The 18,274-nt window shown below is 41.1% G+C and overlaps 2 protein-coding genes across 2 annotated transcripts; one reads left to right on the forward strand and one right to left on the reverse strand.

The window, feature by feature from the left end:
- Positions 1 to 359: 359 nt before the first annotated feature.
- LOC106412609 (ammonium transporter 1 member 1-like) lies at positions 360 to 2,059 on the forward strand. The gene has a single exon (XM_022708456.2). It carries the CDS (start codon positions 434 to 436, stop codon positions 1,943 to 1,945), a length of 1,512 nt encoding a protein of 503 aa, XP_022564177.1. The 5' UTR covers positions 360 to 433; the 3' UTR covers positions 1,946 to 2,059.
- Positions 2,060 to 3,589: 1,530 nt separating this feature from the next.
- Positions 3,590 to 3,961, reverse strand: LOC125591843. The gene has a single exon (XM_048766711.1). It carries the CDS (start codon positions 3,959 to 3,961, stop codon positions 3,590 to 3,592), a length of 372 nt encoding a protein of 123 aa, XP_048622668.1.
- Between the last annotated feature and the right edge of the window lie 14,313 nt (positions 3,962 to 18,274).

Here is an 18,274-nt window from a genome sequence, read left to right on the forward strand (position 1 = left end):
ACATATGGTTTCTTCAACGGACATGTCGTTTTGGTCGTCTTGAGATTCTTGTCACGTTTCAACGATAAAATTTTCTGGTCGGAAGAGTTTTTATGTTCATAAGAAATTTCAATATATTTTGACCAAATTAACAAGAAATTTCAATGTAAAAAATAAATGATAAAATCTCAACAATGCCGACTTTATCAAGAAATTTTCAGTGATGTGATTAGATATTTAACATGTACTAGCAAACAAAAATTAAAGACTTTGCAACTTTTCATAAAATTCGTAAGCTGTAGTTACAAAAGTCAACTTTAAGCCCCTAAAGTTTCCTCAGTTTTATTCTTTTTATTTTTTCAATGCTCAGTTTTATTATAAATAAATAGAGAAGAAAACACTTTCGTCCTCTACCAATATTTGTTTTCGATTTCTCTCACTAATCACTCTCAACATGTCAGGGACTTTATCATGCTCTGCCACCGATCTGGCCGTCTTGCTAGGCCCTAATGCCACGGCGGCTGCTGATTACATATGTGGCCAACTTGGCACCGTGAACAGCAAATTCACCGACGTCGCTTTTGCCGTAGACAACACGTATCTCCTCTTCTCAGCCTACCTCGTCTTCTCTATGCAACTTGGCTTCGCTATGCTCTGCGCCGGCTCGGTTAGAGCCAAGAACACGATGAACATCATGCTGACAAACGTCCTTGATGCTGCAGCCGGAGGTCTCTTTTATTATCTATTCGGTTACGCTTTTGCGTTCGGATCTCCCTCAAACGGTTTCATCGGTAAACAAAACTTCGGTCTCAAAGACTTTCCCACGGCCACCAATGATTACTCCGTTTTCCTCTACCAATGGGCCTTCGCTATAGCGGCAGCTGGAATCACCAGCGGCTCGATCGCTGAACGGACTCAGTTCGTAGCTTACTTAATCTACTCTTCTTTCTTAACCGGATTTGTGTACCCGGTCGTCTCTCACTGGTTCTGGTCACCTGACGGTTGGGCCAGTCCGTTCCGTACCGAAGGTGATTTGCTTTTTAGCACCGGAGCAATCGATTTCGCTGGCTCTGGAGTTGTCCATATGGTCGGAGGTATCGCTGGACTCTGGGGTGCGTTAATCGAAGGTCCAAGACTTGGCCGGTTTGATAACGGTGGCCGAGCAATTGCTCTGCGAGGACACTCTGCTTCACTTGTCGTCCTGGGAACGTTCCTCCTATGGTTTGGATGGTATGGATTCAACCCTGGTTCTTTTAACAAGATCCTTGTGACGTACGAATCAGGCTCCATGAACGGCCAGTGGAGCGCGGTAGGACGGACTGCTGTCACGACCACTTTAGCTGGCTGCACTGCTGCACTCACAACCCTTTTTGGGAAACGTCTTCTCTCTGGACACTGGAACGTTACTGATGTGTGCAACGGCCTCCTTGGAGGGTTTGCAGCAATAACCGGTGGATGCTCGGTAGTAGAGCCCTGGGCGGCCATCATCTGTGGGTTCTTGGCGGCCCTTGTCCTCCTTGGCTGCAACAAGCTCGCGGAAAGGCTCAGATATGATGACCCACTTGAAGCAGCGCAGCTACATGGGGGGTGCGGCGCGTGGGGACTGATATTCACAGCGCTCTTTGCTGAGGAAAAGTACTTGAACCAGATTTATGGTGCAAAGCCCGGAAGGCCGCACGGTTTGTTCATGGGCGGTGGAGGGAAACTTCTTGGGGCTCAGCTCATTCAAATAGTAGTGATCACAGGTTGGGTAAGTGCAACCATGGGAACGCTTTTCTTCATCCTCAAGAAAATGAAACTGTTGCGTATATCCGCGGAGGATGAGATGGCCGGTATGGATATGACCCGGCATGGTGGCTTTGCTTACATGTACTTTGATGATGATGAGTGTCACAAGGCCATCCAGTTAAGGAAAGTTCAGCCTAGATCTCCTTCACCTTCTGGTGTTACTACCACTCCTGTTTGATTTAGTATTTTATTTTTGTGGGTTGTGATGATTATTATCTTTGCTCATTTGTGTTCTCTCTTGAGTTTTGGACGTTTTATGCCGTTTTTCATAATTTACGATAGTAATTGGTAACGTGAGTTATGTTAAAAGCAAAGTTAGGACATCATTTAAGTGTACGTTAACTAGAGTTTCTTGATCCGAATCGTCTTCACCGTTCTAAATTTGGGCATTTAATATCTGCCCATGGGAGTAGCTAAAGCCTAAAGCAAACTTTAGGCCATCTTTATCCCAAGTTTCTAAAGAGGTTTTATAAAGAAAAGATACTGGTGGACCCTACAATTCAGTTAAAAATCGGTAACAAAAGTAACTAAATAAGGATCGATTTTTATTGGTTTTATGTACTGTTCACGGACCCCATTGACACGTAGCGGCCCGTGATTAGTACTTTTTAAATTTTTTTTTTTTCGGATAAGAAAAAAACAAAAAAAGAAAAATTTAAAAAACTCTAAAACTCACTTTAGCGATAATCATGCTCCTATACCGAATTTTGCTCCCATCAGAAGTATATTCTTTTTTAGAAATTGTGCAATTTCATAAAAGTTACATGAACCATTTACTAGATGTCTAGAAGCATTCCATGTGTAAGATTCAACTACCCTTTCTCCTTCCCTTACATGTCACGCTTATAGTTTATTTTTATAATCATGTTAAAATTTCATACCATTTTGAATTATACAATGTTTTTAGCTACTTATTTAAGCGAAATAACAAACATATAACAACCCAATACTGAAGACAATAAACGAGGAGGAGAGCATCACGGAGACCGGATGCATGAGAAGTATAACTCCAAGAATTTCAAGCCTGACGCATATAGTTTTTTATTTTTTTTTGATAATCTAGGTATCCGGACCTTAGTCCGACTATCCCACCGCGTCCAACCGGAACTGGAGGATCCTGGCGGCCAAACGGAAACCATGTTAAATCCGCTGTGACCGGGACTCGAACTCGTGATGGCGGACACCTCAGCTGAGGTTCCTATACCACCAGACTACGAGGCCCACAATATAGTTAATTAATATTTATTGAAACAATTCCATAGCTTACATCACTCATTGGACTTTTTTTAGATGTTGCAAGTTGTTATTACAAACTCCAAACAACCGATCACGAATCACAATACGCAATGTTTTATGATTTCAAGAATTATATATAAAAGAAGATTGTTCTTCTTTTTTTTTTTTTTGAAAAAAGATCGTTCTATTTTTCAGAATATTTTATTAACTCAACAACTTTGTAGATTCGTACCTTGTTTACCGCACCTCAAGATTCAGAGTATCATTTTTTATTATACTAACTAACAAGAATCGCACAAAGAGATCACAAATTGCTCGTATCAGTGATCCTTTTGTCTGTATCATTAAATGGTGAATCTCCATGCATATATGAAAATGTTAGGGTCTTTCCAAAAAGATTTGAAGGATGAGGCCACATTTCCTCGAAGTTGGAAATTTCAAAATAGATTTTTTTTCTAAGCAAGTAACGTTAAAATTAATAGATAGAATCAATAACAATGCTTTGGTTCATAATTTTATAATGTTCGATGTTTTTTTTTTTTTTTTTTTTTTTTTTTTTTTTGACAGCAAACGGCTCTTCTATTACTCAAACTTGAAGTGGTCTGGGAAGCCAGACCGGAATAGAACAACCAATAAAACATAATGATCTATGAAAAGAACGTGCATTTCTAGCAAGCGCATCGGCAATCTCATTCTGCGTCCTCGGAATATAGGTAATCTTGAAGTCTGAAAAACACAACCGAAGAGTTTGAATGTTTTCAAGCTCAGTTGAGAAGTTGGGCCAATCTTGTGGCTGTTCCATCATTGCTATCAGATCCTTGCAGTCCGTCCCAAACTCTTGACAAGTCGAGTGTTGTATCATGCTCTCCATTGCCCACTTTAAAGCTTCCAGTTCCGAGTGTAACGATGTCTCCCTCCTCCGTAAGTTCCTTGACCCCATGAGTTGTATCTTCCCCATTGCATCCTTCCAGACCCATCATATTCCACTAAATTGAGCTGTGGAAGTCCATGAACCATCCACCGTGCAGATATTACCCAAGCTTAAGACTTGTGGTTCTTCAATAGTCTGTACATTTGGCAGAACCGGCACCGAGTCTCTTGCATTGTACCTAGCTTAGCACTCACTCTCTGCATACCTGACTAGCTCCAATGGATCTCTGTTTATGCCTCTAAACAACTTATCATTCCTAGCTTTCCAGATAAACCAAATTATCCAAGGATAAGGGTCTCTGTCCTCTTCTGGTTCCAGAATATCATTCTTCCTCCAAAAAAGGAAGTCCATATTAGCGTAAATACTCGATACAGGAAAGATTCCAGAGCTCGAAGGTGTTTGTGATAACTCCCATGCTTGTAAGGCCGGTGGACACTCAAAGATAGCATGAGTAACAGTCTCTTCTGGCGCTCCACATCTTGGGCAGTAATTGTCACATCTCATGTTGCGTCGTACCAGATTTCTTGTTAAGGCTATCTGTCCAGATATTAGTTGCCATATAAGATGACAGATCTTTTGTGGCGCGTTCACCTTCCAAGCAAAGGCTTGAAGTTTTATGATGCTCGGCTGTAGAACTTCTAACTCCTCTTCATCTTTCATCAAGTTTGTCGCAACCCAATATCCCGATTTGACAGTATATTGTCCAGTCTTTGTGTAACTCCAGCAAAATGTATCACATCGATGAGTACGACTAATGGCCAAACTCTGAATCATCGGGATGTCTTCTTGAGCTATATATTGCTCCAGTAATCGAGTGTCCCACTCTTTGGTGACAGAATTAATAAGGCTGCTTACAATCATCTTAGGATTCACTGCTGGAGCTCGGGCACTCGCCGGCCTAGCTGGCATCGTAGGGATCCAAGGATCTTCCCACACATTAATTTCGTACCCTGAGTGCACCTTACTTCTAATTCCCAGAAGCAATAACTTCCTCGCGGCAGATATACTTGTCCATACATAAGATGGAGTATCTACAGTGCCCATTCGTAACGGCGAACTGAGACGGTAATATCTTCCTCGGAGAACTCTCGCTACTAGTGAATCCGGAAATTGCACAAGCCGCCATAGCTGCTTAGCTAGAAGAGCTAGATTAAATTCATGGATCATACGGAAACCAATTCCTCCCTCTTCTCTAGGCGCACACATCTTTTCCCATTTTGCCCAGTGAACTCCTCTTTTCGGAGGATTCGAGCTCCACCAGAACTGTGCAATGGCACTTGCTAGGTTCTGACATATCTCCAAAGGAAGCAGGAATCTGGACATAACATAGGTTGGGACAGCTAGTAATATCGATTTAATCAAAACCTCCTTCCCACCCTTAGATAACCATCTACCAGTCCAGCCATTCACTCTATGTAGGAGCTTCTCCTTGAGGAAGGCAAATAATTTGCACTTTGAACCACTAATATCCTCTGGGATTCCTAGATATGATCCCATCCCACCTTCATTTTGTATACCAAGAGTGTCCTTTATCTGCTGTCTAACATTCGCTGGGACCCTTTTACCAAAGAGTAATGAGGATTTGTCAAAGTTAATGCGTTGACCTGATGCTTTCTCATATTTCCTTACTACTTTCATAACTTCTTCACATTCACGGGGCTCCGCCTTACAGAAGAAAAGGCTATCATCAGCAAAGAGAAGGTGGGATACCGAGGGACAAGCGCGAGCAGCTCTCATCCCCGTTATCTTCCCTTGATTATCTGCTTCATTAAGAAGGCTAACGAGCGCTTCCGTGCATAGAATAAATATGAAAGGAGATAAAGGATCTCCTTGTCGTAAACCTCTCCCTGGGACTATGTTTCCCCTTGGTTCACCATTCATGAGGACTTTATACTTGACCGAAGTAATGCAACGCATAATCCAGTCAATCCACATCTCGGAAAAGCCCATCTTTCGCATGACTGCATCAATGAATGACCATTCCATCCTATCATATGCTTTACTCATATCAGTCTTTATAGCCATCCGTTTAACCCTTCCTCCCGGCTTAGTTCTCAAAGCATGGAACATCTCCTGAGCTATCATGATATTATCTGTGATCTTTCTACCCGCAACAAAGGCTGACTGGGTCTCTGATATTCTCTGTGGGAGAACCTTCTTCAATCTTTGGCATAAGTCCTTAGATATTATCTTGTAGCTGACATTACATAGACTAATAGGTCTAAATTTTGTCATCTCATTCGGCTTTGTCGTCTTAGGGATTAAACAAATATTCATATCATTAAGGCCCTGTGCCATTGTTCCGTCAAAAAGGAATTGATTAACCATACGAGTTAATTCATCTTTGACAATATCCCAGAACTTTTGATAAAAGAGAGCTGTCATTCCATTTGGTCTTGGGGCTTTTTCCGGATGCATAGCGAATAATGCTAATTTTACTTCCCATTCAGTTACAGAGGCTGTAAGGTCTGCATTTATTGATCCTGTGATCGTTGTTGGAACCTCTGATAGTGCCTTAGCTATATCCTCTGGGTCAAAGGATTCAAATATTTGCCAAAAATAACTAGTAGCAATGGCTACTAGCCCCTCCTCATCCTCCACTATATTTCCATTCTCATCTAGGAGTTGCGTTATCCTATTCCTTGCTCTTCTTTGCTTCACCAACGCATGAAAATATTTTGAATTCCGATCGCCCTCTCTTAACCAAAGAACCATACTTTTCTGTCTCCAAAACATCTCTTCTGCCTTAAGAGCAGCAGATAGTTCCTTCAGAGCTTCAGATATTTCCTCTGTAATAGCATCATCATCCAAATACAGTCCCTCCACCTTCTCCTTTAGCTCCTCGACTTGCTTTGCCAAATTCACATTGTTTTGTCTCCTCCATTGACTATGTGCTTTCCTACAGCTAGCAATATGCTCCATTATATTCGCATCTGGAGGCAAATCCTCTGACTTCCAACCTTCCAAAATGACATTCCTTAGTTCCTCATTATCCAGCCACCGCTTATCAAATTTAAATTTTTTCTTTTTCCTGACTGGCTTTGTGAGAATATCCGCAAGGATCGGACGATGATCCGATCCCCACAGCCTAAGGTACTTCGTCGTGGTGTGAGGGAACTTTTCATGCCAATCCTCATCACCCACTGCTCTATCCAATCTGCATCTAACAGTTACTCCTCTTGATCTTTTCCCCACCCATGAAAGCTTATTCCCAGTAAATGGAAATTCCAGCATTCCACAGTGGCTTAACATCTGCTTGAAAGGTAAGAAAGAGCTATCAGATCGCTTTCTCCCTCCCTCTTTCTCGCTGTGATCCGTTATTTCGTTAAAATCACCTATCATGAACCAATGTCCATTTCGTGTCGTTGAGAAACGCGTAAGACGTTCCCATACTTCTTCCCTACGTTCTAAAACATGGTCTCCATAAACAAACGTCATAAAGACTTTTATTCCATCAATGACTGCTTCAATGTCAATCATTCTGTTATTCGAAAATAAAACATTAACTTGAAAATCATCCATAAACAAAAGAGCTAAACCTCCGCTAAGACCAAGTGGCTCAACGGTAAACAAATGATCAAATCCTAAGTCGGCCTGTATGTTTTGCAACAATGGCCTCCTGTTCTTCGTCTCAGAAAGAAACACAAGTCCTGGGTGATGCTTCCGACACAGCTCCGTAAGGCGTCGAACTGTGAGGTCGTTTCCAATCCCTCGACAGTTCCAACTGAGTGTCCTCATTGATAACGGTGGGATGAGTTTTTGAACCTCATCGAACCATCACCTTTGGACCCGTTTGACTCTTTTCGTGAACCTGACCGGTATCAGCCCGCCTTGTCAACTCTCTCTGATGCAAGTGAACCAGACCGAGCCGTTCTTTTACTTGGAGAGCCCCGACGGAGGATCTCAAACTTACGACTTGAACTACCCAACGGTGCACTTCTCCTGATGTCGAGTCTCTTGTGCTTCGCCTTCTTTTTCTCATCACCATTAGCACGCCCAGCGTTCAATAACGCGTCTCCTTCCATCTCCATGAGCTCATCGCCCAATAGATCATCCTCATTAGCATCCGTATCCATTAAGCCGCTGTCCTGTTGATCGACAAGGCCAATATCACTTAAAGCTCCGATAATCTGATCATCGACGGGGCTTTTTGCTTGTGGAGAAAACGTGAGAAGCCTTGCATCTGGAACTTCGTCAACCCTGCCCCGAACTGTCACATTTTCTGAAGATCTCACTCGTGACGGAGTGACAATTGCACTAGCCAGCTTCCTAGTACCAGATGTGTCCTCTTTATTTTCCTCCCTACTCGAGAGATCATTACCGGAGATCAAAGGATCGTGAGATCCCGCGCCTAAGAAATGTTCATATGGAACAATCTCGTTCCTCTTGTTAGCCACCCCATTACCATTCTGCTCAGAATCTGTTGCATTATTGAGTTTTGGTTTAACTCGCCACGACCGTCCATCATTGCGATCATACGGCCCCGTACGAGCACGTCCACCACCATACATGTCGCTCCTCTTGAACTCATCTTTGCGCCTGATGATCCTACCCGCATGACTTCTTTCACTTCGATCCTTCCCCCATGACCGGGAGTAGTTGTTGTTACTCTCGCCTATCCTATTACGCATATCCGGTCTGGCCTCATACTCCTGCGAATTGCGAGTATACATCTCCCTTTTCATCAGCGAAGACTGATGATAGTTACGGTCATTACCTTGAGTATCACGAGCACTTTGTCGAACAGGTAACTGCACGCGAGTGAAAACATCTGATCGCTCCAGTGAGGGTTGTAGGGCCTCGATGGAGGGACAATACCCTTTCTCATGTGAGAGCATACCACAAATGGAGCAATGCTTGAAGAGCTTATCATACTTAATCTCTATCGTGACCTCATCTCCTTCATATTCAACCTTTCGGGAAAACTTCAAAGGCCGTCGTGTGTCAACATCAATAAGCATTCGTCCTTCCGTAAGCTCAATAGTATCAACATAACCAATTCGACGACCTATATTCTTGAGGTTCGTGTCTGTCCACAGATGGAGAGGGAATCCGATCAACTGAACCCAAAAAGGGATGATCCACGGGTAGTCGTCATGGACGATTGGCTCCCAACGAACCAGCACAAACATACAAAAGTTATAATGGAATGGCCCCTTCGCCATGACGTAGTTAAGATCCTCCACGTTCGAAAAATTAAACAAAAACTTCCCATTCCCTAAGTCATTAGCCGTGATTCTCTCTGCCAGGCCCCATTGTGCAGGCATCGTCTGAAGTAGCTTCTCGACGTTCTGCTTCTTCTGGTTTAGAACCTTCCCGATCAAGGTCAAGCCAAGCTCCTTGATGACAAAAGAATCGTCTCGATCCACCAACTTGATTGGCGCATCATCATCTTCATATGAGATCCCCTTGCCTTTGATATCCGCATGATGCGACGACTTCATGCGAAACGATGACCCCATGTTACCGTCTCTACGGTCTTGGTCGGAGGCTCAGCAAGGACTGAGTGTTGAATTATCACCACTTGAGATCTCAGCAAAGGCTGAGATTTATCAGAAGAACCACCAAAAGACTGATCGTATGGTAGAGATCGTTCAAACACACCAAAGAGTATGCTGACGTATACGATCAGAGATGAAGGTGTGTTTCTTGGGGAATACGTCAATAACCTTCCTCTTCCGTTGCTGCGAATCCAAATAGGCCACAAGAAGTGTGGATAGTCTCCCTTGTGCCGGAGAAGAAGCTGTCGGGAACGTGTTGGAACTGGATCGCCGTCGAGATCAATCAGATCTGGAAATCGCAATCTCTGTCGCTGGAAGCCCTAGCGCCTATTTCTTATGTTCGATGTTATTGCATGGCAATAATGTGTAAGATGATGTACATGGTTATAATGGTTTGTGATAATTGATATCTAAGTCTTCATTATCAATTATGTGCTTTTTAGATTATTTTTTCTTCCAATTTTTTTTTATAATTTGTGATAATTGATATCTAACTGTTCATTATCAATTATGTCCTTTTTAGATTTTTTCTTTCAAAAACTTATAATTACTATTTATGGCATTCAGTAGATTTAGGAATTAAGAATGTGTGGTATGACATCAAAAACAAAATAATTGACCATTTAGATATATATATATATCCCCTATATATTAAAAGAGAAGCATTTGCAATAAATGTGTTCACACCCATATTGACATGTGTCAGTTTCACAATCATTTTTAACTTTAGAATGTTTACGTGTCAGCCTCACAGTCATTTAGCAATTAATGTGTTCACAGACTAATTTTTTTAATCAACTTATTTTTAATTTCTGCATTTTTAACATTTGTATTAGCGAATTGAAATTTTCTTCGGGCCAACACTGAATAATATCATTGTTGAAAGAAATAAATTACAAAATCATTAAGATTCACATCAACTAAAATACCGGAATGAAAATGTTTTTAGAAATTAAAAGTTTTGTATCATGCAGAACTTGGCCATGGTTGAGGTTTATGCATAGGAAAACAACAAATAATGGTGATTGCTTATGAATTAAGGAAACTGAGGTGAAAAACGCCACATACAAAGTTGGATCTTTAGTTAAACCACATATTATTTTTCTTTACAGAGTTTTTATATCAAACAAATAATTAGAAACATAATCAGATGGATAGAAAAAAATAAAAAATCAGAAAAGCTTAAAACAAAAAAAAATCGCAAAATCAATTTAAAAAAACAGAATTCATGTACCATGTGAAGAGATCAAATAATTTTCGACGCAAATCTAACCTATTTCACTCTATTGTATCGTTTTTTAATTATATTTACCAAAAAGAATTTATACGAAAGTACATGTTATTGGTTATAGACGACATCAACTTTGGAACATGCCTAACAATATTAACACGACATCCAAACATTTTTATTGGTATTCTTAGGCCTGGCTGGTTCAAACGCAGCGGTTGCGGTTGCGGGAGTTTGCGGATACGGGTGGTTACGGTTTCTAGTGGTTTTTAGAGATTTATACGACTGGTTCTGCAGTTAGAAATTTGTGCATTTGCGGGATACTTATGAGTAGTTAACTACCAAATGCATCAGCGGTTAAATAATATTAACAATATTTACATTTTATATAATTATAAAAATATCAAAAACATAATAAACAAAAAATTATATTTTGAAATTTATAGTTTAAAATTTTTTAAAATTATAGAAAATATTTTTATTTTCGAATTTTATAATATTAATTAAAATATAATAGATATATTTTGGTATTTTTATAATTCCAATTTAAAATTTTTATTGAATGTTTTTATTTTTGTATTTATATTGTTTTTTAAAAAAAGAAAAAAATTATCCTCTTGCAACCGCAAACGCTAGCTAGAACCAGCTTTTGAAATTGAGCGATTGTTGCAAAACGCCAACAACCGCTACTGACCGCAAAAGCTGCATTTTCGGGTGGTAGCGGAGAAACCAGTCATACCCTTAAAGTATGGTCCACTAATTATGTATGTAAAATAAACTCAGCATTTTGTCTTTCATTTGTTTATTTTTCTTTACATTAGAAGAAGAAAGTAAGTCTGTCTAAAATATTTGGATCTGAAAAACCAAACGGAACTTGATTTGAAAGTTATACTAAACGCAAACTAATAATGGTTAAGTACTCAAATGGATCTAAAAGTTTAATATCTGGATAACCAGATCCGAATCCGATCTAAACTGAAATATTTTGGATACCGAAAATATCTAAAATACAATTATATAGTAAAATATATTAATAATTTTAAATTATATATCTATTGGATATTCGATAATATGAAAATATCTAAAATGACAAAACATGTTCAAAAGACGGAAAATATATAGTTTTCTTCATCTAAATATTTAAGCTGAACTATTGTTTATGTAAATTTAAGTATTTAGTCTTACATTATTCAAAAAAAAATTCATTATTCAAATTTTTATGTTTTATATTATTTTTATTTTTGAATTTTGAGGATTAAGTATATTTGGATTTTTGTTAAAATTTATTACATAATTAAAATGGAAACACAATCTCGAACCCGAACCGAACCTTCAATGATTCGAACCAAATCTACACCAAATTCAAACTGAAATTTGTAAATATCCAAATCATATTTAAATTTATAACTCTAAAAATCAGAAATCCGAATAGGTCAACTGAATCCGAACGGATATCTGAATGTACGTCCCTTTGGAAAGCTATATGACAAATATCTTAATACAGCGTAAAATAAATAATTTAATCAATTATTTCACTCCGCGCATGGCGCGGATTACTACCTAGTATATATATATTGATGTGGTTTGTGATATATTTGTTCATATAATTGTGTTAAAAGAAAAAGGTAAGCCCGGTTTTTTCTGTAATACACATCGTAAAGCAAAACAAAAATTTAGTCTATAAATTATTACATTACAAACCATTTCTATAGCTGATACTTAAAATTCATATATTGTTTAGCCTTCGTTAAACTTCGTTTTATTTTTGATGTCCTGCAATCTGGAAACTTTGACTATGTACATTAATGAAGTCGTTGAAAGATTATTTTCAACTGTTGAAAAAATAAAAGAAAAAACAATGGGGCTGTTGTTGAATGGTGAGTGGGATTCAACGGGTTGAATATTTTCAACCGTTGAAGAAACAAAAAGTGGGATCACTTCTAACATGTATTTTTTCTATTGGATTGTGTAGTCTAGAGATTTTTTTCTTATTTCAATTATTAAACAACAATTATTTATAACTAAATTTATTTTAATAATTTAGTTTTTAAATGAAAGTTCGTAATTTGTTTCCACTCTATTAAAAGAGACTTGGTTCATTATTTGATTTCGGCACAAAACATTTTTCTTCTATTTCTACTATAATTTTTTATTATTATACCCTTAAACTCTTTGATTATATCCTTAACTAATTTCTTTTCTAAAATGGATCTTAACAATAGCTCTTCTAATACCCAAAAATCTAAAACCTACACTACGTATTTAATAGTGATCAAAAGTTTTATCTGGGGAAGAGAGGATGATGTGGGCAACCATATCTTTAGAACATAACGATGTAAAAAGATTCTAATAGGTAAAGATGAAATTTATTGATGAATAAGATTGAATACAATAAGAGAAACGAGATCCAATGTTACAAATGAGATCGGTAAGAGAAAAGACTTAAAGCAAAGTGAAATGAGGTCGATGTGTGTGTTAAGCTCTCTCTAGAGTTTTCTCTACCGCCTTCCTTGTTTCTGACGATCTCCTTTTATAATCGATCGATCTCGGATTTTTCTCAACTTCCCCGCGATCTTCGGCTCTTCAAATCGATCCGGATTCGCTAGCATGGATTGGACTTTTTCGTAGGTCGCACGACCCGACTCATCCAGGCCCAACCAAAGTGTTCACCGAAATTGGGTCCAACATTTGTCCCCCAATCTCTTATCTTCGGACAAGTAGGAAAGTGATGATTTACTTGAATCCAAATTTCGTATGTTACTTCGCGCGTCTTTTCGGTTTTTAGGTGTAATGGCTATGTGCGCCGCCTTAGGGTGAATCATTAATTTTCTTGATTCTAGCGAAAAAGCCGTTAGGGTTTGTGATGGCCTATAAATACCCGAAAACGCTCCTCCGCTGTCTTAATCTTCTTCTTTCTCTATCTTTTTTTTTTGTTATTAACGACTTTCAATTACCGAGCTTTGCTGAGATGGCTCCATCGTTTTCCTACCCTCTCCGGACGACAAGTCTGATCGGCTCGAGGAGCTCTACACGGTTCATGGCGTCAATAGGGCCGTTGTTCTCGACTTGGGTTCTACGTCTGAGTGTCCGGAAGCTATTCGGGATGGATACTGCGGGCGTATCTCTCTTTCTTTGAGACCTGCGGTCTTTTCTTCCCAATCCCGGAGCCTGTCCTCGATATATTAACGGAATTGGGTTTGTCGCTTACTCAGATATGCCCTAATTTCTTGAGACTTCTTCTGGCATTCCTGGTCAAGGCTCGTGAGGAGGGTCTGTCGTTTGGCCTTGATGAGCTTCATCACATGTGTCTGATAAAGCGAAACAACCAGAGTCCTGGGACTTTTCGTCAAATCATACATGGCGTCCCGTATCGTGATCAAAACTGGCGGGAGGAGTTTTTCGTCTTCAAAGTCGACCAAGCATCTGTGGGAAATTTCGATTTCTCAAAGCTTCCTCGCTACCGGGCTGAGGACATAGGTGAGTTCCTTGTCCTCTGGTGCTTTTGCTTATTTCGCATATGTTGATAGTTCTTGACTGATTTTTTTTGTCGTTTTTGCTCGTTCTTGTTCATTCGGGCAAATCTTCGATGTCCGACGAGCTTCGAGGTTTAATCAGAGCTCTTAGGAGAGGTCGCTGGGATTGGTCGTCTTCTGACCAGTCTCGAATTTGAGCTGCTTTCTTGATGGCGGGTGCATTGGGCATTGCCCCGGCGATCGCATGCACCTTTTCGGATGAAGCGGAGCGTTCTCAGGAAGATGTAGATGCTCCCTCTAGCCATCTACCTACTTCTGATAAGTTTAAGAGGCAGCTCACGAGAAGGTCGTCGTTTCGTACCTCTAGATCGGTGTCGACGGGCAAGGTCGCTAGCGGGCTACCTCCAATCCCAATCCCGGATTCAGATGATGAGGGTGCCCCCGTAGGGTGGTGATTCCCTGTCTCCTTGAGTCCTGGCTTACAGGAGGATTCTGTTGCTGCAAGCCGCAAGCGGCGTCGGTCGTCGAAGGCAGTTATGCCTGAGTCCTCTCGTTCTGAACGAGAATCGAAAGGATGGAGGCTCGTTTTTTACGGCAATGGTCCCTTATCTATGGGCCGAGGCGATCTCGTTTCTCTTGCTTGTCGTACGAGGTCTATGGATTGTCACCTTCCGTCTCTCGCTTCTCTCGGTGAGGAGGGGGCTTATGCCAAAGTAGTCGTCGCGAGCTCCAAGTTTCGTTTTGTTGATCTATATGTATTTTAATTGGAGGCATTAAGGCACTAACTTCGAGGTTTCTCCTTTCCAGGTTACAAAAGCTTTTAATGAGTTTGTTGTGACGATGGAGGATCGCATACATGCCCTTCGTAGCGAGAGCGAAGTGGAGAAAGGAAAAGCTAAGGTCTAGAGGCTTTCAGAGGAGCTTCGGATGGCCAAAGAAGAAGCTAGGAAGAAAACTGGAGAGGCGATGCTCTTGAAGGATGAATGGAAGAGGGCTCCCAAGGAAAGGGGGATCTTTGAGACCGAGGTTGCTGCACTCAGGTCCACGGTTGTGGAGCTCGAAGCCAATCGTGATCGAGATATCCATAGGGGTTCTTGCGCTGCTCGTCGTGAGATCGCTAATGGCTTCCAGGAGGTTCTATCTTCCTTGGAGAAGAGGTGGGTTGAGAAGAAGAAGGAAGTGTCTGCTGAGATCCAACTCCACTAGGTGGTTGCCAACCTTGATCTACTGGACGAAATCAAGGATGAGAGGCTGGTTGTAGATGATGAGATCGTTCGTTTGAAGGAGATAAAGAAAGATTGTTAGGCCGTTGCTAGTTTGGCTGCTATTCCGGACTGGTTGGTCGCGGGTCTCGATCTTCTTCAAGTTTGCGAAGACTCGGCCGCCGATGATCAGGCTGCAACTTCATCTGCTGACGAAGAGGCTAGCTCTTAGGTGGTTTTTGTTTTTATTGTTTCTGTTTCGGACTCGTGTGATCCTTGCTGTTTTATCTTTGATTTCGAATTCTTGAATGGATAATTACGGATTTCGGAATATCTTCTTTTCTGATTTTTCTAGATTTTATTCCTTCTTCCTGTTGAGATCCTGTGGTGCCATCGTCTTTATAAAGTTTGTTTTGTTTCGTACTGTTTTCACGTTTTGAACAAGGATTTCTCTTTTCCTTTCTTGATATGTCATCGAAAAGAATGAATTCCCATGAATCCGAAAGGATACGAAGCCGAAATGGGAGTGTCGGCGCGGAAAAAATTCGTTCTGGTGATGTGAGCGAAGCGCTCACAGAAGTTCTTCGCGAGGAGCCCCGACTTCCCGATGCTCCCGTTAGTGGAGAAGGGAAGGATCTTGGAGGGAGAAAGGTGGTGGTTCGTACAAACTCAAACAGTCCAAATGGCTCGGAAGGACGAGATCGTCCTCCGAAGAAGGCAAAAGTGACTGGTACCGATCATCGTCCCGGTGTCTCGGGTGACAGTACTGTTGCGAAGCCGTTCCAATGGCAATTCTCTCATTCCAAGGATTTTCCGAGTACGGAAGATCCGAATAGGGTTGCTCATCTGGTCAGGCATTTCAAACCGGTCGGGTGCCCTCTCCCTTCTCTTCAAAATATGACAGAGCGTGATGCCTACGTTAAGATGGTTGTCGTTCATGCTAAGGTCAGTGATACGCCCTATACTGAAGGATCACTCTAAGGTTGGTGGATTGGATAAGCCTTGAACCGAATGAGCTAGAAAGCACAAACGATTAAGGGACGTGGATCGAATGATGACACAAGAGGTGCAGAAAGTCGCTTGATACTACCAACTTCTAAGCCCGAAGATATGACACACTCCGACGACTCAGAAGATAAGATGTTTGATGAAGAAAAAATGATTCAACAAATGATGTGCCCCAGTCCATGGATCAGTACATGGAACCAGCTCAGCATGGAGATCAGGACGTTCTGAACAATTCAACCGAGGTTCGCCCATCCGACCGTACCAATCAGACTAACCGAGCCATGTACCGGATCGACCCGCGTACGTCTAGAATGGAGTTTCGGCTGGAACCACGACCAGACAACTGAACTGACAGTACCCGAGCTCGTCTTTCCCGACCATCTTGACATTCTAAGGACAATAGTCGAGCCAGACTTAGCTTGGGTCGTGAAGAACCCAAAGACAGACATGTATTCTCACCCGGCGGACCATCCGAACAGTCCCGCGTGTGTCCTTCTCCTTATCACCGTGCACCCATCTGGTTCGGATGAACCTGGATAGTAGCTGAAGGGTCATCCTTGACCAATATGCACGGAAGACTGAGTCTTTGACTCATTTATTATTTCTAGTCAATATTTCTATTTCCTATGTATTATTTTCCGTGTTCTTAATTATTTCTCTTTGACTACAAAAACTGTATATATGTAGTCTCATTCTATGAATAAAATAAGTCTAAGTTTGAGTTTATTTTCGTTTTCTTCTTTTCTCTGAGTGAGAGAGAGAGAGAGTTCTTTAGCTAGTTCATTGGTGTGAACGGGCTTGTTGATTTGGTGGTCAGCCAACTCATCTTTGTGTGTTGTTTGGTGGTTAGCCAATACACTACATTATTTCTTAGGTGGTTAGCCTTAGATTGTGGGTATATCAAGAGCCATTTGCCTTCTCGGATCATATCCAACACCCATCTAAAGTGATCCTTCAATTTAGGGCGTATCAGTCGGCTTTCTAGTATTTATGATATTGACTTCTCGATTCGTTTTCTTCGTATTGACTCGTCGTGTTCCAAGCTATGGAGGCTAATAACGAGTTTGCGGCAACTTTGGAAAAGTGTCTGCAGGATGTTCCTCGTTCCGACGAGCTCTATGAGATTAAGAAGGTCGTCCGAGAGCTAAAGCACAGTTTGAAGATGGCTCAGGATCGAGAGCGTGCTAACGTTGCTCAGCTGGCTGCTGCCGAAAAGTTAGGGAATCATGCTGCTTCACTTAAGGCTCGTTTACGAGTCGTGAGTAACGAGAGGAAATCGGCTCTTGAGCAAGTTTTGTTTTTTGAAGGCGAAGATCGTGTCTTCTGCGAGTAAATACGCCGATGATCTCCGCCGTGCGACTTTCAACGCTAAGAAGGCCTTGGCCGATAATTACTTAGATGTGTTGATATCTTTGAAGGAGAAGTGGGAGAAAAAGAAGGCCGCAGCTGATTGTGAAGCTCGACTTAAAGAAGTTATGGCTAGTATCGATCTTCTGAAGGAGATAATGAACAATAACCTACTGGCTTTGGACGAGTTGTTGCATCTTCGAGCGAAAGAGGTCGAGCTCGGGTCCGAACTTGATGTGATGACGGTGTCAGATTTCTCTGTTGGGAAGCTAGATCTTCCCCAAATCTCGGAGGATTTACCGGAGGAGTTCTTTGCGAAAGTTCCCTCTGAGATGAATGAGCCAAGTGACGAGGCGAAGCGCGCGGGTGGTCAGTTTGAGGACGGAGAATTCGACGCCGAAGAGTAGTTTTAAGGATTCGCGTTTTGGTTTTGTTTTTTCCTTCTGTTTCTGTTGCATTATTATTTCAATAAAGAAAAGGAACTGCGAGTTCTTGAGTTTTCTCTTTATTTGTTTTTTTTGGGCCGATCTTTTGAGGCCATAGGTCGAGTTGTTGCAGATACTTTATCGACGCATGTTTGG

Source organism: Brassica napus, chromosome C8 (genome assembly GCF_020379485.1).
Source record: "Brassica napus cultivar Da-Ae chromosome C8, Da-Ae, whole genome shotgun sequence".
NCBI lineage: Eukaryota > Viridiplantae > Streptophyta > Magnoliopsida > Brassicales > Brassicaceae > Brassica > Brassica napus.